The following is a 23,655-nucleotide window of genomic DNA, read 5'->3' as shown; positions in this document are numbered from 1 at the left end:
GGCCTGACAGAGCCTTAGATTCTTCATCTGCAGCATCAATGTAATCATGCCCAAACGGCACTCTCACAGGTAGATTACAGTGCTTTTAAAATACTATTTGTAAAAATTCTATGCAAATGTGGGATATTATTATTCATATTATTTACTATAAGAAATTGGATGTCAGCAGACAGTGGAGGAGAAAAGAGATAATAAACATGGCTAATAGGAAGACTGTGTTGTTTCTGTGGGTTTTTTTTAAGTGTGTAAAATGCAGGCTAAAGTTATAGGCCAGGAGACCAGAGAAGCTTAATCAGGTAAAGAGAAGGTTCAAGGAAGTGACCATGAGCTGCCCAAACATCTCAGGAGATAATGATAATTTTTAAAATGCTTTGCCTGAAAGTAGGTAGGAGAGAACAAAAGTCTGGGGGTGTTGGGAGCCCACACAGGAAGGCAATTTGGTATGCTTTGTACCTTTAGAAAGAACCATGTTTGCCTCAAACACCAAAGGCTGAGAGAGCGCAGACAGTGTATGCGTGTGGTGTGTGTGGAGTAGGGGAGGTGGTTGTGTATGTGTATGTGTGTGTAAACAGGCAAAGCTGAGCCCTCTAACTATGCTAGCATCTATAACCTGCAGCCCTGCAGGTTCTAAACAGTCAACTAATTACCTTGGAAACTTGAATGATTTAATACAAAGAAAGGGGGCTAAGTATTAATCTTTGGGAGCTTGTTATTGGTTGAACTGTGTCCTCCAAAAAAGAGACACATTGAAGTCCTAGCCCCCAGAATCTCAGAATGTGAACTTATTTGGAAATAGGGTCACTGCACATACAATTAGTTGAATTCAGACGAGGTCATACTAGAGTAGGGTGGGCCTCTAATCCGACGGGACTGGTGTTCTTATAAGAAGACATGGTCATGTGAAGACAGAGACACACAGAGAAAACACCATGGCACTACAAAGGCAGAGGCTGGAGTTACGCAGCTGCAAGCCAGGGAACACCAAAGATCGCCAGCAAACCTCCAGTAGCTGGAAAGACACAAAGCCAGATCCCTCCCCTGGAGGCTTCAGAGTTAACTTCTTGCTGTTTGGTTGCACCATGAGTGCCTTCACCTGTGGCTACTGGCCTGTTGCAGCCACTACTGCCCCTCAGATATTCACAGGCACTGTTGTCACAACTGCCCTGAAGTCAGTCCCTGAACAATGAAGCCATGCAGTTTGCAGCACTCATAGCCAGGAAGATTGAAAAATCTGAAGTTTTCATGACTTTATTATTATGAGCTGCTAAATTAACAAACTCCAGAACAACCTACCTCTGATCTTATTACATAAGAAACTTAATTATCTAATGTTCAAGTCATTTTGCTCATGATAATCTGCTAAATAGTCTCGATGTGACACTTTTTCTTTCTCTTTTAACATAATCTTTCTTGTAGTCACAGTATGCTACTCACAGTGTGTTTAGTTTATAAAAAATTGTTCTGATCTTAAGCTAGGCATGTTGATGCATGCCTGTAGTCCCAGCTACTTGGGAGGCTGAGGTAGAAGGAATGCTTGAGCTTAGGAGTTGGAGACCAGACTGGGCAACATAGTAAGACCCCATCTTAAAAAAAAAGTGTAGTCATCTTGACTTTTACATTAACCCTTTTACTATGCTGAACAATTTATTTCCCTAGTAGTATTGTTTCAAAGTACTAACACACTAATGGCATTCCACAGAACTCTTCTACATTGCTGAGTTGATACTACCCTGCCAGTATCTTTCAACTTTAGTAGTGTCCAAATGACGTAGTAAGAGAACATGAGTAGAGAGTGTTGACAGTATGATAGTCATTTCATGCTGCAGCTTTGAGCTGCCCCAGTGAACTGTGTGTCTTGAGTGCTCATCAACATTTGATTGTACTGTGGTCACATTCCATTAGCTACCTGGTTTGTAGAATAGCTATCTGAATTAAATACTACACTTACTCAAGCTTGTGGAATAAAAATGGAAATAAAAAAGGGAAAAAACAATTTTGTTCAATTCCTCAAAAATAGGATCAAAGATCTCTCAGCTGCATTTTAAAAATAAAGCACAAGTCATCTGCAATGCTCTTATTCCACTGGCATTGGTATTGCATGCATTGTTGTATTTAATCTAAAGACCACTTATTCATACAAGCAGAAGTGAAAACATACCAGGATCAATATACTACACAGGCCATCATATGAAGACAGTGTTAATTTGAACCATTACTGATTATACTTTCAAGGACTGCTTGAAAGCATTGCTCACTTGAACAATATAAATGTTTGTTGAATTGAACTGAAAAATGGAAGGTTGTTCTTGTGGACATTCCTATGGAGGATTATGAAGCAAAAAGAGACTTTGTTGGAAAAACTACTTCTCCATTTAGAAAATAAAAATGTGAGAATGGTGAAGGCCTGATTACCAAGAGCTGCAGCCGGGTCCCAGAGCATACTGGACACAATCACACATCCTGAGAGAATCCTGCACCTGAACAGTCAGACATTCACTCCTGCAATGTGGGGTCAAGGTGTCCATACCTTAAACTGCTTACTCTTCAATTGATCCACTGCAACAGGCAGGATGCAATGCTGGCTTTTCCCAGCTAACAGGGGAACCACTTCCAGGCAATCTGAGCAAAAAGAAGCTCACCATAAACTGTTCCCTATAGAAACACTCCACATATTTTATTCAACCCAGTTAAAGTTGGAAAGTCACAAGCACCTCTTTTTGCTGTTGTTGTTTTGTTTCGTTTTTGAGACAGAGTCTCACTCTGTCGCCCAGACTGGAGTGCAGTGGCGCAATCTCGGCTCACTGCAAGCTTCACCTTCCAGCTTCACGCCACTCTCCTGCCTCAGCCTCCCGAGTAGCTGGGACCACAGGCGCCCACCACCATGCCCGGCGAATTTTTTGTATTTTTAGTAGAGACGGGGTTTCACCGTGTTAGCCAGGATGGTCTCGATCTCCTGACCTCATGATCCGCCTGCCTCGGCCTCCCAAAGTGCTGGGATTATAGGCGTGAGCCACCACACCCGGCCACAAACACCTCTTAATAAACGTACAAAGCCAAGAAAATGCTTCTCTTAATTATATTTTGTGATTTTGAAAATACCAATTTGCTCTAGATTAGAACAGGAATACCATCTTCCATGTTATGCCACCCCAAATATTAGTTGAGTGACCTTAGTTATGCTTTCCTTTCAGAACAGATCTAAATCTACAGAGAAATTTGCTAATATCAATAGTTGTGAAGCCATCCTCAAACTGTTCTCCAAGTGTATCTTACCCTTTGGCTTTCTTACCAATGCATTCATTCATTCAACAGACTTTTTTTTTTTTTTTTTTTTTTTTTGAGAGACAGAGTCTAACTCCGTCACTCAGGCTGAAGTGCAGTGGTGCCATTTCAACTCACTGCAACCTCTGCCTCCCGGGTTCAAACAATTCTCCTGCCTCAGCCTCCAGAGTAGCTGGAATTATAGGTGTGTGCAACCACACCCAGCTAATTTTTGTATTTTTAGTAGAGACGGGGTTTTGCCATGTTGGCCAGCCTGGTCTCAAACTCCTGATCTCAAATGATCTGCCTGCCTCGGCCTCCCAAAGTGCTGGGATTACAGGCATGAGCCACTCACTGCTCCTGACTCAACAGATTTTTTTTTTTTTTTTTTTTTTGAGCATGTACTCTGTATCAAGCACTATATTAAGAGCTTAGGCATCCCAAGTCCCTGCCAGAGCTGAGTCCAGTTGGGAGACCTGCCTGCCAACAACTACAGTGCAGTAGTGATATTGTATTAATGGAGGGTGTAAGGACGTGGTAGAAACTTAGAGAAAGGAGCCTCAATGTGGGCAAGGGATTAGGGAATGTTTCCCAGCGGAGCTAGCATTTGAGACTTGTCAATTAAGGAGGAATTTTCCAGAGGCCTGGGGGCCATTCCGGATGATATAATAGTACACAAGGGTTTAAAGGAAAGACACATCAGTAGGGATTTGGAGAGTCACCTGTTGTTCACTACTGTTGGGGCATTAAGAACCAGTAAATTGGGGGAAGTAATCTGAGATAAGGCTGGATAGATAGGGGTTAGAATATTAAGAGCTTTATTCATAATTCAAAGAAGTTTTGACTTTATCCTGCAGTGTTTCTCAAAGTGGGGCTCACAAAGTCCCTAGATAACTTTTTATGTTTTTGGTTTTGTTTCAGTGATAATTGTGTTAATAATAATAATGGGAGAAGGAGGAGTAAAAACATATTCTAGATCATCTGGATGACCATTTGTCACACAGTGTTCATATTATGTTTACTATTAAGTCGGCATCAAGCCAACAGAGATGTAACAGTTGGAGATCAAAGGAGTTGCTGTTTGAACAAAGAGATTATGCTAGCTGAAATGGAATAAAGTAGTAGGAGAACTGAGTCGCCACATGGTACGTGGTTGTAGGTGTGCCAGACTCAAAATAACCCATACTATTGTGTCCTGAAACATAAGCACACTGCAAAGGACAATGGAGATTCACAAAACAGTATCATTTGTCTCATAAAATTAAAGCTGCTTACTTGAATGTTACTGGCTTTGTATAATAGTTTTTTCATAATACATTTTTTTCTTTTGGTTTGATATTTCTACAAATAAAAATGACAAGGAGTTTATATCTAGTTTTATGTTTTGTAAAACCTATGTAAGAAATATTTAAGATTTAGATAAACACTGGAATTTGCAGCATTTTTCTTTTTGTTTAAAATGGGCCTATCCATTACTCAAGTATGAAAGAAAGAGCCATAGATGATGGGAGGCAGGAGGGTCATTGAAGAAATTTAAGCCGAGATTAGTGTGAACCACTTACTTTGTTAGGAGACCACTTTGGCAGTGACAGAGAGGAAATACCATCATGCAGAGATGGAAAGACATCTAGGGAGGTGACCATCTGAGTCCTTTTATTAAAAGAACCCATTTGTTTAATCCAGAAAGCTGCTCTCAGGCAAAGGTCAGCATACTGTGGAATTAAATGACCTGACGAACTAAACTGCACTAGTGTTACAGAGCATGCCTCATCTAGCTGGAAGTTTCCCCAAACTTCTACATGCGTCATTTTCCAGACAGTTCTGTGACGATGCCAAACCGAACTTAGGAATAAATCCCAAGTTTTACTGCAGAGAGCCAACAAAGTACACAAGATGAGTTGCTATGTATCTGGTAACAAAAAACAACCAGGGCCACCGCATATAGTTCTGTAGGCCAGTTGCTGCTGAAATCTGGCTCTTCACAAAGCCATATACCTCTGACGTTGCATCTATCCAGGGAAGTTGACTTTTTCTAATTTATGCAAGGGCTGGATGAATTTGCCAACCCACGGCCCTTGGAGAGGGCTGCATCTTCTGGAGGGACACCTTCCAATTGCATGAAGGTACCCTACGGGATAGCTGTGACTTAATCTTGCTTTTCTGAGATTACATCTCACCAGCATCACTGACCAAACTAACACTCTTACAGTTCAATGAGGATAATGGACTTTCTTCTCCCTAAAGTTCTGGAGAGCATATGACTTACCCATAAAAAGGCATAGTACCAAGGCATTCAACACATGCAAAGAAAGAACTAGATATTTCCAGCTTACCTCAGGGGCCATCCAGAATGGGGTGCCAACAGATGTGTTTCTCCGCAGACGCGTACTGGTGAGTTGAGCTGAAACACCTATAAGGAAAGGGCATCAGAATTCAAAAGTGAGCAAAGTATAATGCTAGACCAGGGATTGGCAGACTTTTCCCATAAAGGCCAAATAAATACTTTAGGCTTTGTGGGCCATATGGTCTCTGTCACAACTACTCAACTCTGCTCCCATAGTACAAAAGCAGCCATAGTAAACACATAAATGAATAAATGTGGCTTCATTCCAATAAAACTTTATTTATAGATGTTGAAATTTGAATTTCATATAATTTTCACATGTCACAAAATATTTTGGGTTTTTTTTTCCCAATCATTTAAAAATGTAAAAACCATTCCTAGCTCATAGGCCATATGAAAATAGGCGGTAGGTCATATTTGGCCCACTAACTGTAGCCGGCAAACTACAACTCTGGAGCATTTATCACTCTATTTAAATCATTAGGATTTTTTTTTCCCTGTCTATATCGCTGCAAAAATCAAAAGAAAAATATCAACAACTAGGATCAATCCAAAATATTGTCCTATTATACTTCCAAATTATTTCACATGACTTCTTTCTTAATAAGGGGCTTCATTTTATGGAGAAAGAAGATCGGCGTGGGCTATCTCTAACAGAGCATCAATACAGACATAAAAAGACTTCAGTGCCTTATCTTGCCTAGAAGCCTGGAAACCTGGCAAGAAAGCTGTGTTTGTCAAATGGAAAAAGAATATGACTAATAATATTATCTGGGGCTCAATGTTGAGGACCTGAATTCTAATGTAACTCCTATGTCCTTTAACCAGCTCTCTTCTTCATATCACAAGGGCGTAAAGGTCCACGGGATTAAGAATCAATGTTGTCCATCCCAATTATGCTTTTTACTAATTATGTGATTGCTTCACTTCGGAGCCTCAGTTTTTTCATCTTCAAACTAGGGATAATCACAACAGTCACACCTAACACAGAGGGTTCTTCTTAAGACCAACTAGGAGAACAAATGTGAAAATGATTTATAAATCGCAAAGCATTTTACACGTGTAAGGTATTCTTTTATACCACAGAGAAGTCTCACATAGCCCTTAAGAGAATGACCAGAGTTGCCACTAAAGTCACTGATGACAAAAACTTAGAAACTGAACACTGTGTGTTCTTAGCAAAGGACACACCTTTGAAACATCGGCATAGATTTGCCAAGGGTTCATGAGTTGTTTTGTTGGGGGATGACTGTTGTGTTAACTGTGGACATTCTCTTTATTAGAGAGCCAAGAAGCTCTTTAAATTCTATTAGACCTAGATAATTTCCCATTTTACCAACTCCTCCACCACCATTTTGGTAAAAACAACTATACCTTTCTAGTTTTAATTTCTAGAAATTTATTTTGCAGCCACTGAAAGTTCAGGAACCTTCTAATGGAAAGATTAGGAACACTTACGCTATGTCAAATCGCAAAGCTGCTGAGTGAATAAATCAATATCAATTCCCATCCCATCCTCATCCTTCCAGTCTGTTTCCCCTCACACTATATTTACAGTCCCCAGAATCACGTGGAAAAAACATCTCAAATGTTAAACATACAGCATATTATTGGAGTTACATCATTCCCTATAAAGAGGAGCATAAGACTTACACAAAATGCTCCCTCTGCTATTTTTCTTTGCTTGTGTTTCAGTAAAAATACACCAGTACGTCTAAAGCAACTTCATTTATTTTTAAGTAATTTCATCTGAGCAAATGATAAACTGATACATGTTTACACTGAACTCTTTCTTAGCAATATGACCATAAATATCTTTCAAAAATAATCAGTCTTGTTTACTATAATGACATTGACAACATGTTTAAAGTGTTTCTCTAAATGTTTTCTCATTATTTGTAACAATGACTCTGAAGTACTATTGTTGAACTCATTTAGAAGACTAACTTTCAATAAACTTTAAAAAAAAAAAATCAAATGGTTTGTTGTTTTGTGAATATCAACATATGATATTACAAGGAGATATTTAATAGTTCTCTGGCCTTAGGTGATATTGCCCTGCATTTCCTCTCATACTTCCATCTCCCGTTAATGTTTCCAGTTCAACCAGCCTCACATGTAGCAGCAATAAACACAATTTAAAAGGATGTTAGCTCCCAGGCCCAGAGGACTATTTTACCTTCTGCTCACCGGGAATAAGTATGCCTAAGGCTAGTGAAAGTCATTTGAAAGACCAAACTGCTTTCTCTTTTCATATGCAAAAGAAGAAATGACAAAATGTAAATTATAGACAATTGCCCTGAGATGTGAAATTCTTAGCAGAAAACCAAAAAGTTTTTGCATCAAGTTCTTCTTTTGAAACACTTTTATTTTCAATCTTTAATAAAATTGCTTCTAAAGCTGAAAATAGATTAGTAAACAGCATCTCCTAGGGTGATCCATCTGGAGCCCCCCCCCTCCAGCTTGTGTTTGACTGGAAAAGTCCCTCAGCCTATGGTGTAGCAGAGAAGCCTCAGTCTTCTGAGATTGCAATAAATTGTCCCCTTTGGCTAAACTGCACACATCAAGAAAACAAACGACAAGCAGTCATTACCAAAGTCAACGAGCTTAACTCCTCCTTCTGTTGTCAGAAGAATGTTATTCCCCTTCACATCACGGTGGATGATTCGGTTGCTGTGCAAATGCTGAAGGCCCTGCATGGCATCCCACCACCACCAAACAAGAAGAAAGAGAAAGTGGAAATTTACATGCTTATTTTAAAGCAATTACCCTAGTATTGAAAAGTCTCATGAAAGTCTACATTTGGCTACACCTTCCTGCTCTTAATAATTCTTGCATATCATAGGGCAGTTTCCCCGTTGTTAATATGCAATAAGGACCCAAGCAATAAACAAACCATCCCATTTGCTGTCATACCCCGTTTGATAGATGTTCTTACCAAGAGGGCCCCATACAAGATGTATGAGATCATTGCTTCATCCAACTGCTGGCCACATCTGAGTAGACCTTTGACAAGCTCAGTGACTGAGCCCCCATTACACAGCTGCGAGAAGAGATGCCAGACACAGGCAGAGCAGGAGACCACATATAAGAAAGAAAAGAAAAAGAAATTAAGAAGAAAAGCCAACTGATACTGATTCAGTGTAGTAAATTTGCAGATTACAAAACTCCAGCTTGGGATACTCAGACTTCACATTTCCATTACCCAGTCTAATCTAATTCTTTGTGTATGTATTTTTTATTCGAAGTGATAATTTGTGAGTGAAAGTGCATGTCCAAAATGCTAACTTTTTAATTGCCAAATATAAAATAAAAATAAAATGTAAAGCACATTTAGAAATTTTTTAGAAAGAAAATTTTTTGGAAAGAAAAAGCATATAAGTAATCATGGCAACTTATTGGATATTTTTCACTTTATGTGAATATTGTCTATTTTTTAACGTGCATTTTGAGGATAAAACCAGGAGAGGCAAGATGGATGCCCTTGATACCTGACAGAGAATAAATTTCAGTGATTTCTCCAGTACTAGCAGGTATCAGAAACGCAACCAGCAGCTCTTCCTAGAATTGCCATTGCAGATACATTTTATGTAGTGAAGTTGCATCATAAGTGCATTTATTAACCTTTTAGTGTTCAATTTTAGGCTCTCAGCAACTTTATGCTCTTCTCTCTTTTTTGTCTGTAATTAAAAACACTGTAATTTTATTTTGCATATTTGTTCTTTGTCATATATTGTATCTTACTGAAGTTTGAGTACATACATAAAGCAGTTATATTGTACTTTTTCATCAACTTAAGGATTTCCAAAGATAACTCTTACTAACTGCAAAAGTCAATGTGAAGGTTTGGGTTTGCTACAAGCCATCCTAAATCAAGGGTTCTTAACTGTTTTGAGCAGAGTATGGAAATATCCTGAAATTGTAGGCAACATGCTGTATATGCATCTTGCAGTTTACTGGGGAGAAAATGCAGAGCTTTCACCAGGTTCTAAAAGCTACTGAGATAGCCAAATGCCTAGGCAGATAAAAATGGGTCCCCAGAGAATCTCTGACCCACCTCACAAGTGTTTACGTCTGATGCTTTGTGCAGATGAGGGAACGTGCCCTGGGCTTGTCTAGGCATGCCCACAGCAGACTGGAGCCGGACATGAACCCTGGGGGCAAATGGGTGGAGCCACGGGGAACTCACGCCTTATGCAGGGGAGGAGCCTGCTCTCTTAGCTTACTTGGTGACCTGGGAATCAATCGGTGAGGTAGAGGGTTTGTTAGCAGGACTTCATCTCACTTTGCTGAATTCTTTTTTTCCTTTTCTCCCAATAAATTCCACTCCTCACCCTTTTATGTGTCTACCAGCCTAATCTTTCCTGGTCATGTGACAAGAACCCCATTTTGGCAGAACTAAGGAGAAAGTTCTGCAACATTTTTGGCATCCAGACGTGGGGCTTGAGGAAAGGTGAGTAACAAGCAAACCAAAAAGTCTTTTTCCTTTGGCTTCTAAGCCTTTTTGTCCTCAGACTTCTTCTGAGGGTAGAGAAATTATGCGCCCCCCCCCCCCGCCCCCGCCACCCACCATGTCATTCCTGGGGGTCAGGAATGTTGGCTGAACGGACAAACTGGTGACTCACCAGCTGCCCTCTTAAGTTTCTCTCCCTGTTGGAGAAACCTACTGGCATAAAAATAAGAGATTCTTCCCCCAGACTTTTTTTTTTTTTTTTGAGAGGGAGTTTCGCTGTTTTTGCCCAGGCTGGAGTGCAGTGGTGTGATCTCGGCTCACCACAACCTCCGCCTCCTGGGTTCAAGCGATTCTCCTGCCTCAGCCTCCCGAGTAGCTGGGATTACAGGTATGCACCACCACACCCAGCTAATTTTGTATTTTTAGTAGAGACAGGGTTTCTCCATGTTGGTCAGGCTGGTCTTGAACTCCCGACCTCAGGTGATCTGCCTGCCTCAGCCTCCCAAAATGCTGGGATTACAGGTTTGAGCCGCAGAACCCAGCCGGCTTTTTTTTTTTGAAAACATTTTACCAGGCCAGGACCCCAAATATCAGGGTTTATATTTTCTGTAAAGTTTTAATTATGAAAAAGGATTTGTGAGGTTGGTCTTAAGCTGTAGCCAATCTGATGTGCTTTGCATGACTTCCTGTATGGTCAACAGCAAACTTTGCTGCAGGCCTCCATCTTGTTTTATGTGCTTGGAATTGTGACCTGTAACCATGTGGCAATGTTTTTGTTCTTTCATTTTACAAGGATGCCTAGGTTCAATCCTGGCTTAGGAAATGAGTACTTTCCAGTTAATATCTGTGTGACTTCTGCCATTTGCTGATTCTCTTCCCCACCATGAACAATGTCTAGCCATTTCCTTAAATCTTCCTTTCCCTGGGTTACCTTTAAAGGTTCTAAATTTTGTAAGAATTGCTTACCCTTATCTCCTTAGAAAATACTGCATACGCTCACAGTGAAATCATAACCTTAAGTGAGGCTTGTTAGTTTCACCTGTGAGGTTACCTTTAGTAAAGTTTGAAAGTTAGAAATACTAGATGCTTGGCATGGCTAAAATCAGTTAATAAGGGAGTTCAAAGGATTTTCTTAGAGAGTGCTCAGCTTAATTAAAAGTGGATGTCCAAGTTATGGTATATTTAAAAGGCCTTTATGCTTTTTCCTCTTTGGGGATCTTGCTTTGCTGGAAAAAGACTTTTTCCTCAGTTGACTAAATTATTTTTCTCCATCTTGCCTTACCACTCTCAATGCATGCATGGCAGGCCCTCAGATAACTCCTGGGACCATGGGACTCCTTGGGAAAAACAGATGAGGCACTACTCCGTTTTGGGAAGAAATCTGTTTTTCTCATGGAACCCCAGAAATTAAAAGTAGATAGATCCCTCTCAGACTCTGTTTTTGCCCCCAGTCATGCCTGTTTACTAGGCCTTAAAAGCTGCATGTTTTCCTAGCCCTGTCTCTTAAAGGGCTCCACCTGGAGGCCAATAATCCAAATAGGAGATGGGCAAATGAAAATCTTATGGCTTCTGGGTTTTCTTTTGCCTGTCTGTGTAGTTACATATGTGTTGTGTGTGTGATGTCTATAAAAAAGAGCTCTAATTTAATTGGTCTAATGGAAGATAACTGCTTGGATCAAATATTTTTTTAAAGGGAAGATAAAAGCTGTAGTATGTTTTAGTTCATGTGACTTTAATCTTTGAGAAATAAAAACAGCCTTAAAGATTATTGGTAAAATGCAGATGTTTCAAATATAGAGAGGTGAACTAAATTATGCAGGTCAGATACTAGGTTTGCTAAGTGTTTTAAGGTTATAAACTGCCTTTTTGGTTTTTAAGAACTTTTCAACTTGTCAGCTTGACAATTGGTAAGGCCTGGGGACATATGGAATTAACCACACCCTTAATTATGTTGGAAGGAGTCAAACCCTGGCTGAACCTAGCACATAATTAAAACAACTTACCAGGTTTTATATTAAACTTAAAATTGCTAGGGGTTACCATTATAACATGTAATTGAAACTACTGGAAATAGATTTACATGCAAGGTATGTAGGAACAGTAAGATGTGTTTTTTAGTAAAAAATTACAAGAACACATGGAAATGTAAGTTCTTGCCTAGGGTTAAAGGATTGTTTTGAATTAGATAAAATAAAGCTGATGGTTTAAACAAATGATGGAAGGACTGTAAAAATTAGTACTGCAAAAATTCAATGTTTGAACAGATTGACTAAATTCAAAGGGGTATTATATGATTTTTCTGTAAATTGAGCATTGAAATAAAAGCACAACAAGGTACTCTTAAGGCACTAATCTGCTCTTTAGCAAAATTAGTAAAGGGTTATAAAAGGTTTTTGCTTTTTTAAATTTCTGAGTCATCATTTGGCAAAATAAATAACTTATGGTCATCTGTAATTCTATTTCAGTGTTTTAAACCACTAACATATTTAACAGGCTTCCCAAAATCAAACTTCAGTTTCAAAATTGTCTTTCCTGACGCCTGGCTTTTGGATGCTCCAGAGGGCCCTGGAGTATACAAGAGAGAGGTAAAAGGGATCATTTAACATGTTTAGTTACATGGAATTGCCAAAGTGGTGTTCAATCATATTTAGGTTATATTTTGATGAAAATATTAATGTCTGTTCCAAAATTGTATGGGATTTCTAAAATTCTAATGTTGAATGTATGTGCTATCAATCATAATTAAGCTTGTTATGTTATTGTAAACCACAGAGATAACCAAACTTCTTTGTCAATTGTGTTTCTAACTGTAACTACCCTGGGCAATTTTGTTATTCCCAACAAATGTTGTCTTGTTTTGGTCCTTTTCAAAAGATAGTTTATAATAAACTGGACTCTGGTGCCACAGGACTCTGACAGGTGCTCTCAAATACAGGTTTCTGATAACTTTGGAGACTGTGACATTGGAAAAAAGGGAAAACATATAGGACTCATGAAGAGCTGAAATGTTCATGAATATCAAACAAAACGAGTTAACTAAATGGACTGAACTCATAGAAAACTGAAGCTATCTTTTCAACTTTTGCTTGGAATGTTGTTGATCCTTGTTTTCTTTTTCAGAGTCAAGGAAACTTATTTTGAACTATTTATGGCCTTTAATGATTAAGGTTTACTCCTGTGAACAAAATTTGGAGCACATATTTCTCTCTCTCTCTCTTTGCCTGGCTTCCCCAGAATTTGGAAACTAGTTGTGAGTATTCTTAACTTATGGCAATGTAGTTGTTTGCATCAGTGCAATAAGAGTCCATTTTCTTTTGCAGTAGGATGCAGTTGGAGAAACTTTTTCCAAGGCTTTGACTGGAAGGGTGTGCTTCCCTTTAAGGAGTCAAGCTCGACTTGCAGAGCTGATAAAAGCCCCTTGGGAAAACTGGCCTGTGGTAAGTAAAGAATGTCACTTTATGACAGGACCAGGAGTTCTAAGTTTATCTTGGGACCTTAAGAGGAGAGGATCACCCAACTCACAGGTATTTGAGGATACTAACCCATGGCTGTGCTCAGCTGTAAAAGGTCTTACCTGAAATTCCTTGTGGAACAGAGTTCCATCAAAGCCAATCTAAAAGGCCTATATAGAAACAATTATTCTTGCTGTACTTTATGCAAATAATCAGGTCAAGTATAAGACTAAAGTCTATTTTGTGAACAACTCAGTCCTATCATGATTTTTTTTTAACAAAAAATGAAGACTGGAGAGATAGAAATTATGTTTCAAAACTTATCATACATTTGTCATTAAATTATAGACTCATTAGTTGTTTTTAAGTTTTTGCCTACATTTTAGACTAACCCTGCTTGTTCTTGTGAACCAACCAGGAATCTCCAGCTACAGCATAGAAAGAATAAAAGGGATGGGTGATGTAAAAACCTGGATCAAAATTCTAGTTCTGAGCAATTATCCTGCAAATCCTGCCAGGTGATGGGTATAAATAGGGTGCCCATCACCCAGAGGTTTCCTTCTTGGGAAAGTAAGACCAAGGGAGCTAACCAAAGCCAAGCCCCATGCACCCAGATCTTCGCAAGCATAACTATAGCCACCAGTTATCTGGGCATGTCACAAGACATCCTTTTCTCTCCCTTGTTGGAGGAGGACTCAGTTCCACAGCTTCACCTTAGCATTTGGCTTATGATAAGGAGTCCATGCAACACCCCGTCTCAGAGGTACATTTTTCTCCCAAACTCAATTCCAAGCTTCAGGTCAAAGCCCTAGGAAAGAAAACTGGATCTGAGGGATCCAGAGGTAGATGATAATGGAAGTTAAAAGGCATAGTGCAGGTGAGCATGACTGATTCCTGCCAATTAAGCCAAGCTTCCCATTTCATGGATAAAGGTCATGCTACTATCCATGGCATAAATGAGGTCTAGGAAATTCAAAGGCTACTGACAGGAGAGGAGATAGGGCATACGTAGTTAAGAGTGGATACTCCAGCCCCCTAGACCCCCTTTTAACAAGGGTGAAGGCTGCTTTGACACCATGAGCAGTACTCTGTCATGGTCGCTGGAACTTGGAGATACAAGGATGGAGGAAAGAAAGAGGAATGGCTGACTTTCTCTCCCTCACGTACGCCACGTATTTGCTAGGAAGAGAAGGGAACGAGGGATGCCTTGCTCTCCTCTTTCTAGATGAGTAGCCATTCATCTTCAGTCTGTACCTCTTTTGAATGCATCCTGAACCCCTGGGACGCCTCTGAGAAAAAAAAATTCTTTTTTTTTCTTTCTCTTCCTCTCTTCACTGATAGGTAATTGTCTCTCTGTACTATGGGACACTTCCCTCAAATGCATCCTTCAAACTAGGACGAGTTAATTTCCCAACCTTAGACTGGTTGGCTTAGCATTGGGCTCAGGGGAAGGGAGCCCAAAAGCCTGACATGCTGGCAGAAGGGTAAAAGTTTTTTTTTTTTTTTAACCAGTTGGGCTTTTGGCCTCCCTCTTCCTGTGCAAACATAAAAGGCCTCAAGACTTTTGAGCTATTCTTAGCCCTCGCCCCCATTTTGTTTTAATACATGTTTTCTAATAACCCAGTTTGTCTCTTCTCACCTTCATGCCATCAAACTCCAAATGGTCATGCAACTGGAGCCTCAGATGATGGCCCTTTTGGCTGGGAACCCTTAGATAGGCCTCTGGGGGAGATCTGACTGCTGTTTTCCCAAAAGAGCACCCCCTGCCAGCAGGAAGCAGTTAAGAGTGGTCTTCATCCTTACCCTTATCCTTATTCTAATGGCAGTTAGATGGACTTCTTCAGGTGAGGGAATGAGACAGCCAAATGCCTAGGCAAATAAAAAGGGGTCCCTGGAGAATCTCTGACCTGCCCTACAAGTGTTTACATCCATTGCTTTTGTGCAGATGAGGGAACCTGCCCAGGACTTGTCTGGACATGCCCACAGCAAACCAGAGCAGACAGGCACACTGGGGAAAATGGGTGGAGCCACAGCCATGGGGAATCCCTGCCTTATACAGGGGAGCACTCTGCTCTCTTCGGCTTATGTGGTGACCTGGGAAGCCATCAGTGAGGTAGAGGGCCTGTTAGTAGGGCTCCATCTCATTTTTCTGAGATTTTTCTTTTTTTCCTTTTTGCCCAGTAAATTCTGCCCCTCACCCTTCTATGTGTCCACAAACCTGATCTTTTCTGGTCATGGGACAAGAACCCAGCTTTGGCTGAATTAAGGAGAAAGTTCTGCAACAGTATCCTTGACCTTATCAAGGTGTGTGTTATCAAGGTAAAATCCCTACTTTAAAGCCCTAGGTTTCCTCTTGGCACTTAGTCTGCAATTTGGGAAATTTGGGAAATAATTAACTAGTGAACAGCAGGTGATCCCCTGCATTGTGGCTGCCTAAGTCAGTTTACTTTTTTTTTTTTTTTTTTTGAGACAGAGTCCAGTTTTTGTTTTGTTTTTTGAGACAGGGTCTGGTTCTTGTTGCCCAGGCAAGAGTGTAGTGGCGCAATCTCAGCTCACTGTAACCTCTGCCTCCCAGTCTCAAGCCAGTCTCCCACTTCAGCCTTCTGAGTAACTGGGACTACAGGTGCATGCCACCACACCCAGCTAATTGTTTTATTCTTATAGAGAGAAGGTTTTGCATGTTGCCCAGGCTGGTCTCCAACTCCTGAGCTCAAGTGATCCAGCCCCCTCAGCCTCCCAAAGTGCCAGTATCACAGGTGTGAACCACTGTGCCTGGCTTTTCTTTTTTTTTTTTTTTTTTTTTTTTTTTTTTTTTTTTTTTTTTTTTTTGAGGCGGAGTCTCGCTCTGTCGCCCGGACTGGAGTGCAGTGGCCGGATCTCAGCTCACTGCAAGCTCCGCCTCCCGGGTTTATGCCATTCTCCTGCCTCAGCCTCCGGAGTAGCTGGGACTACAGGCGCCCGCCACCTCGCCCGGCTAGTTTTTGTATTTTTAGTAGAGACGGGGTTTCACCGTGTTAGCCAGGATGGTCTCGATCTCCTGACCTCGTGATCCGCCCGTCTCGGCCTCCCAAAGTGCTGGGATTACAGGCTTGAGCCACCGCGCCCGGCCTGGCTTTTCTTAAGAAAGGAAAACTGAGGAAGCATAGATTAACAGCTTCCCTGAAAGAAGATAACTTTTATCAAGATAATAATACATTAGGATCTATTCCACTCTAATTATGGAGCTCTGCAACATTTTAATAAAGGGTGAACAGATGTTTTTACTTGACATGTATATCAGTTCCTGCTACATACTTGGCAGATACCTTGCAGACATATTAAAAATCAAGATAGCTTAGAACTGAACCTGCCCATGTTTTCACCATACAATTAGTATGTGACTAAAAATTTAATACAGAATTAAGGAATCCTTAAAACTAGCAAAAAATTACTGTCTCAGGAATGACTTAGAATGACTTAGAAGGGACCCTAAAAGCAGTGAAATGCATTGAAGGCTATGATGATTCCTTGAGTTTGGGACTATATTAAGTGGCCCTGAAATCCACTGTCTGCCAATTTCAGGTTTAACTTGCAACTGAACACCCATGGCTCTGACGGTGGCCCAAACGTTAAGTGCCAGCATAATGTCTTCCAAAGGATTCTATATTCTTTTGATTCTAACTGTGGCTCACATGACTCTGAAAGGACAAATTACATTCAGTATTCACTCTAATACCCTCGAGCACTGAATGCGTTTTCGGTGCCATAATTCATAGAACAGTCTTAAAACCTAGGCTGTTGAGAGAGACAAAATCATGTTTTCAGAATTACCCAAAATATACCGTACATATCAAGAAACAAAAATTGGATAATTGACCAGAGTCCACTGATGACCAGAGAAGAACCCAGGACTTGACTTAAGGGAAGTTCTCACCTGACAAAAAAAAAAGAGGTGTCCTTATGGAGTTAGAGGAGATTAAGACGACAAGATTAGAATGAGGATGCTCCCTCTGGGAGGGGCTGTCTGTGTAACGGGGTAATGATAATAGAAACATCAGTTTCTTATGATCCTCTTCCCATTTGGAAATCTAAGAGGAGACCTCTTGACAACAAGGGGTGTCCGTGTCAAGTGAAATGAAAGTATGGCATAGTGAGGCAGATCACGCTTGAGATTATAATAACAGTTTTCTACAGTCTGCTCACAACTTGTAAGACACTCAGAACTTCATGCTTTATTTGGCGACAGGGATAAGGTTAGAGTTTAAATAAGAAGGACAAAGAATGTGAGGACCTCATGACAGGAGGGAGTGTCAGGGACCGGGAACATCAAAGATACCAAAGGGAGAAAATACAGTTTTATTATCACAAGAACTTCGTGGTTACCATACAGTTCAGAGGCCTCTGCCCTCACTACCATGACATCATGTAAGCATGTACTTGTACCCAGATCCAGATGCCACCCAGGGAAAAGGAAGAGGAAAGAGGGAGAGAAGAAGCCCTAAAAAACTGAGTACTTACCCAAACGACTAAGCCTTGAACTGGACAGTGAAAATTGGATATAAACACTGGAATATGCCACTCCACAAAGAAGTCACTCAAGTGGACTTAAGTGTAACAAAATGGGTTAGAATCAGTTGCCTCCTTTAGTCAGGCTGGGGGCTCAAGAACCCAGTTTAGTTCAGTTAGTGAGAAGAAAGTCACCTCTTTGTTCTCAATAGTTTGTGATTGTCCATTTTATTACCTATTACTCAATCATGAATATGACACAATCTCTAGCCTCAAAGAGGTCACTGCCCAGTAATGGACATATGAGTAATTACAGTGTGGAATGTGGAAGCAGGGCTGTACCTAAGGTAGTGTGGTGGCACCAAAGAAGGAAGAGTGAACTCTGCTGAGGGAGGGCAAAGACAGTCTAGGAAAACTTTCCAGAGGATGTAACATTTACAATGCGCTTGAAGGACAAATGGATTTTGGGCAGGTGGACAAGGGAAAGAAGATGCTGTGAAAAGGAACACAGAGACATCTTGTGCAAATGTAGGGGACATGAAAGAACGAGGGGGAGTGTGCATGTGAGTGTGCATGTGTATGATGAGTTCTAAATACTCTACTACTGTTGGGACAAAGGGTGCCAGAATCCTGGGGCAGGGAGATGGAGAAAGAAGGCCAATGACAGGGAATGACAGGTATGCCCTGCTAAGGAATATGGGCTTTATTGTAATATACTACATATACTACTCATATAATATAAACTTATATACTACCCATATCATATATACCCATATACTACCCATATAATATTCTATGTATATAATACCATGATATATCACTAGACAAAAAGGAAACTATTAACAGATTTTAGGCAGGAGGTCTCAATGTTCAGATTGCCATTCTAGAAAAATGACTTGGTCAGCATATTGGAGGATGGACAGAAGACAACACTAGGAACTGAAGTATCCATTAGAAGATGTTGAGGTAATCAAGGGAGGCAGGGTCAAAAAGTCATGAAGATAAAAGGAAGGGAGAGATTTGGAAGACTTTTTTGAGATAGAAATGACAGGAATTTCTGACCAGCCACATGTGAAAGATGAGGAAGAGACAGAGTCTAGGGAAACTGTGAGAATTAGGAAAACATCAATAGTCTTTGCTCCTCTAAAGCAAAGGCAGTAATAGGGATTCAAAGCATGACAGAACCTTCATCAGGACCACTCCCCACCCTAGCTCACATCTCAGGGAGGCACAGGCTTTCTTGCATTGCAAGTATGCTATTAAAATTGTACTGAGAGAAATTTTAAATTAAATGCTGGGTGATGATCCAAGAAAATGCAACCCTGGAATTTTCCCGACACCTCTTTTTGGTCTCTCTCCTCGCCCTACTTTAAGTGTGACCATTTTTGCAACAAAAGCCTCTTCAGCAATATTTTATATAAGTAGCCAACTTACAAACTTTATTTGTAACTCTAGAACCTATAAAGGGATTAAGAGTGGCTATTTGTCAGCAGGATCAAAACTCAGCTATGGATTTAAAAACAACAAAGGAATCTTACCCAACCAGTGCTTTTTGTTCACTAAATGTCAGAGTATAAGAGCTGTCTGACTTCCCAGAACTCACAGAAACATATAATTAAACTGCTCAGAACACTTTTAAAGGAAGCTGTCCTGTGAAGTTGATAAGCCCACCAGCAAGGTTTTCAAGGGCAGCCTATGGGTTATAGAAAAAAGACTGGGCACTTGGATATAAAAAAAGAAAGCAGGTGCACACTGACAACTGTCTAATCAGAATAAGTGTTCAGTGAAATGGGTTGAACATTTTAAAAGCATGACAAAGAATTATATTTAAATGCATCAAGTAAAATAATCCCTTTAGAATTGTAAGAAGGCAACCAAGTCTCCCACCCCAGCCCTGAGGGTTGGCACATCAGCCCTTTATTCCCACCCACTCTGTCGGCCACCAGATTCAAATACAGAAGTGTGTTTTCATTCCTGCAGTTCCTCCCTACACCCTCAGCATTCAGGAAATGTGGCAGCTGAATGCATCTAGAATTTAATGAGCATTTTGCTCCAAACCAAGAAAAATAGAAAAATCATTTACATTCCACATCTATTTTCCAAAACGTCATTGTATATTGATTCAATCACAGTATGTGCATTTGTTAAGACAGTCACAATTTCAAGCAATGAAATGTTCCTTGCTCAATGAGCCATCAATTTTCTTCCACATTATTAAAGAACGGCCCATGCAACACAATCACCAGACCTGGACTCGAACGTTCAAGTAGATTTTGTATGAGCATGCTGCTTTGACCTAGTCAGTTTGCAGAATTAAGAGGAATTTGTTTTTGGTGCCCCTTTGTTCAGTAGACTTTGTATTTTAAGGGTGCTAGGTTCTACAGATAACATAAAGGAAAAGTCAAAGATAGTCAAAATTACTGTAGAAAATCCCTTAGGAAGTATCATGTTGGATACTGTCCACCTCTCAGTAATTCTAGAACAGCACATTTTTTCCTACTGTGTTGGACAAATCATGTTTATTTTACTGAAAGCCAGCTAAAGCCACTGACTTGCCACAAGACCAATGAATACTATGTCACAAGACCAATGAATACTATGTCACTTGAAACCCTCGAGCTTCTGTCAGAGTGGAGAGATGTTCATACCACGAGAGGGAAGTGGGCCCTGAGAGTGACCTCCCATCTCATTCTCCTTCCGGGGCACATCCTTATTGAATAGAGCCAAGAGTGGGCAGAATCACTCCCACGGCTCAGCCTCTTAACTCTCTCTCTTTTGAACACATATGTTTGTAGGATGCAGTGCTGTTCCATTTCAAAGTCCTTCCCTTCTCCAGTCTCAAGTTTTCTGTCCTTCATCCTGGCTCCCAGCATTCCAATGTCTCTCACTCTAGAACCCACTGAGTCAGTGTTCAATGCTGCAGTACTTTCTAACCACTTCTGGCCAATCAAAATCCACCAGTCCTATGTTTGAGTTCATCAGAGTATGACTAAGACCCTGATTTGTTAACCTGATAAACTTAATTCATGCCACAGTATCAACAGGTGAAAAAGTTCGATGTATAGCACTTCCAGTGATATTCAGGCCTAGATTATACTTTCTAAGGCCTTGGATAAAAGCAAAACCTGGACAAAGGTCGGTCGGTGGGTCTGTCTGTCTGTCTCTCTTCCTCTCTCAGACCCCTCCCCCATTTTTGCTTTGTCTCTACATATTAGATACTGAACTTACACCGAGATCTCTGAAGGGAAAAAATAGATGTAAAACTAATTCTCATACATGGTTTAAAGAACAAAGTTTTTTGTTTGTTTTACTTTCCAGCCTCATTTACCAGTACTCCAAACCATTTCTTTTAAGTAGAACACTTGATTCATGCTGAAATTAAGTTTCTACCTGCCAAAGATTTTACACTAAAAGGAAAAAGAAAATATAGTTCATGCCTTAGCTACCACATGTTAGGTATTTTTTCTGAGTATCATGTTTTTCTTAAAGGTCTAATGTATTAATATGTATATCATTTAGGTGAAAGACGAACTTATAGATTTTTAAAAATTTAATATTCACTTAAAATGCATTCACAGATTTTCTAAAACACTATTATGTATGCGTGTTTTCTCTCCATCTCTTTCCAATATAGTAGGTGTCTATCATGAAAGAGAGCTTTTGTTTGCTTTCTACTAACAATTAGTAATGAATTTCAGAAAATGACATTTTTATTTTCTTTTGTTTTCAGAGTTGTGGTGATTTAAGGGGATTATTAATAACGTTTTTCTATCCTCTAGAATTGCTCTGTGGAATAGTTTCTCACTTGTCCTTTCATCGAGTTAGGCAAATAAAGAGCAAAGGCAACATAAATTTAATCTTAATATATAAGATGAGGAGAACAATATTAAACAGATCATAATTTTTTTGTGTGAGTCCCCTAAAGCATGCCTTAAAAAGCTGCAGAGGGAACAAAATAGGGTACTGTGTGGACTGTCGTTGCCATCCAGCTCTGTGTGTGTGGTCAGGAAGTGCTATGATCCCAGCTAGTTACTTCACATCTGTGTTTCTATGAGCCAATGGACAGCATCACAGGAGCAGCTGCACATGGTGAAAGAAAATGTGCTGAAATGTGCTTTTCCTTCCAGTTCTGCCACGCAACCAATTATGTGACCATAGGCATGTTACTCACTGCTCTGGGCCTCTGTCCGTCATCTGAAGGCTAGGAGACTGAACAGAGAGGCTTCTGCCAGTATCAGGAGTCCAGGAATTCCTGTGCTTCTCTAAGACTATTGGAGGCACTGAATGCACATGACCATCTAGCAGCCTGGTTTAGACTGCCCATCCTGGGACAGAAAAGACTGAGGACATCCAGCATCTCATATCACCCACTTTGGCATGGACCGAAACAACCAGCAAAAGTCATAAATGACAGCATACTGTATTGCAGAGGTATGAATAATTCATGTCTCAGGGCAGCCTCATTATCGTGGTCACCCTGAAAAAGCTAGAAACAGTTGGCAAGGGAGCACCTGCACAAGGCTCAGCTCATAGTTCTGGGCTCTTTCTCATCTTTCAAGGCCATGTGTGACCTTCCTGGCTGCTTTGGCCACACCTGAGGTGCCATGCCTGAGGGTCACTCCTCATCAGGAAGGACATTCATTCACCAGGTGGCCTCAGGTATGAGCAGCCCACCTGCCTGGCCTGGTTGCATGGAGAGAACACTCCTTTTTAGGCCCTCAAAAATTCCTGAAAGTTTCAGTTCTCTATGTCTGATGCAGAGCCTTTTTTAGTCAGGAGTTAAAAATGAGCAGAAACTGAGGTTCCTTGGTCACTGTACTTCCATTACTAAGTTACAATGAGGTTTAAAACACAGAAATCTTACAGAGCTGAAGACAAATATAATCAGAGATCCCAGGAACAATACTTTATCATTTCCAAATAGCATTGTTAAAGAGCTTCATGGGCAAGATAAAATCCTAATATTGTTGGGGTGGGGGTTGGGGAGTTAATAAAACCCCAAAGAAGTGCGTTATATGACTTAACCAGTCAACTAAAGGAACAAAGATAATTAGAAAACCAAAATCCCTTACATCTTTATATTCTGAGGAAGGCAACTGATGTGACAGAAATAAATTCAAACCAGTTTCCCTGCAGATTATCCCATTTGAATATAACAAATCAATTCCCCTAACATGGTTGCCATGGCAGCCAGTACATATTGTCCCAGGCTCAGGCCCTCCCAGAGCCAGAAACATGTGGATAAGAGGTACCAGACAGTGAAGTGAGGGCTGGTTCCTCCCCTGGTACTTCTCTCTTAAGGCTTCCACTTGTGTCCACACAGTGCTGGGTCACCTATGTGACCTCAGGCATGGAGGCATGAGCTGGTTCAGTGGGTCAGAGCCCAGAACAAAACAGGGTAGGCCTAGTGAGAATGTGGCAATAGACCTGTCCTAATGTGTTAATTCATATATCATCATTATTTTCCTTGTCATTTTAGTTTCATAGGGAATTGTATTTGTTCGGAATTGACTCTTTTGCACCCAGATGCACACATTCATTCCCATTAATAACTGAAAACTGACCCTGAGAATTGTGTATGGAAGGTCTGTTGGAGGGAAAAAATGCAGGGCTATAGTGGATACAGTGTTGTTCCCTTCAGATTCCCTCTTCACAGTGGA

The 23,655-nt window shown here is 40.4% G+C and overlaps 1 protein-coding gene across 5 annotated transcripts in view; it reads right to left on the bottom strand.

Moving 5' to 3' along the window:
• Positions 1-23,655, bottom strand: part of MYO3B (myosin IIIB) — a 494,519-nt gene that overhangs the window by 440,563 nt on the left and 30,301 nt on the right. For all 5 annotated transcript variants that reach the window (XR_002725179.2, XR_002725177.2, XR_002725178.2 and 2 more), the window contains exons 4-6: positions 8,544-8,648; positions 8,199-8,298; positions 5,595-5,671 (exon numbers count right to left, since the gene is read on the bottom strand). Coding sequence is in view for 2 of the 5 variants with exons in the window: in XM_023185963.2 (XP_023041731.1) it covers positions 5,595-5,671; positions 8,199-8,298; positions 8,544-8,648 (282 nt within the window). In the remaining 3 variants the exon portion in view is untranslated. The remainder of the gene's footprint in view (positions 1-5,594; positions 5,672-8,198; positions 8,299-8,543; positions 8,649-23,655) is intronic.

The sequence above is a fragment of the Piliocolobus tephrosceles genome, chromosome 11 (genome assembly GCF_002776525.5).
Source record: "Piliocolobus tephrosceles isolate RC106 chromosome 11, ASM277652v3, whole genome shotgun sequence".
Classification (NCBI taxonomy): Eukaryota; Metazoa; Chordata; class Mammalia; order Primates; family Cercopithecidae; genus Piliocolobus; species Piliocolobus tephrosceles.
Note: the sequence above shows the minus strand (reverse complement) of the source record. Positions and strands in the feature narration are given on the sequence as shown.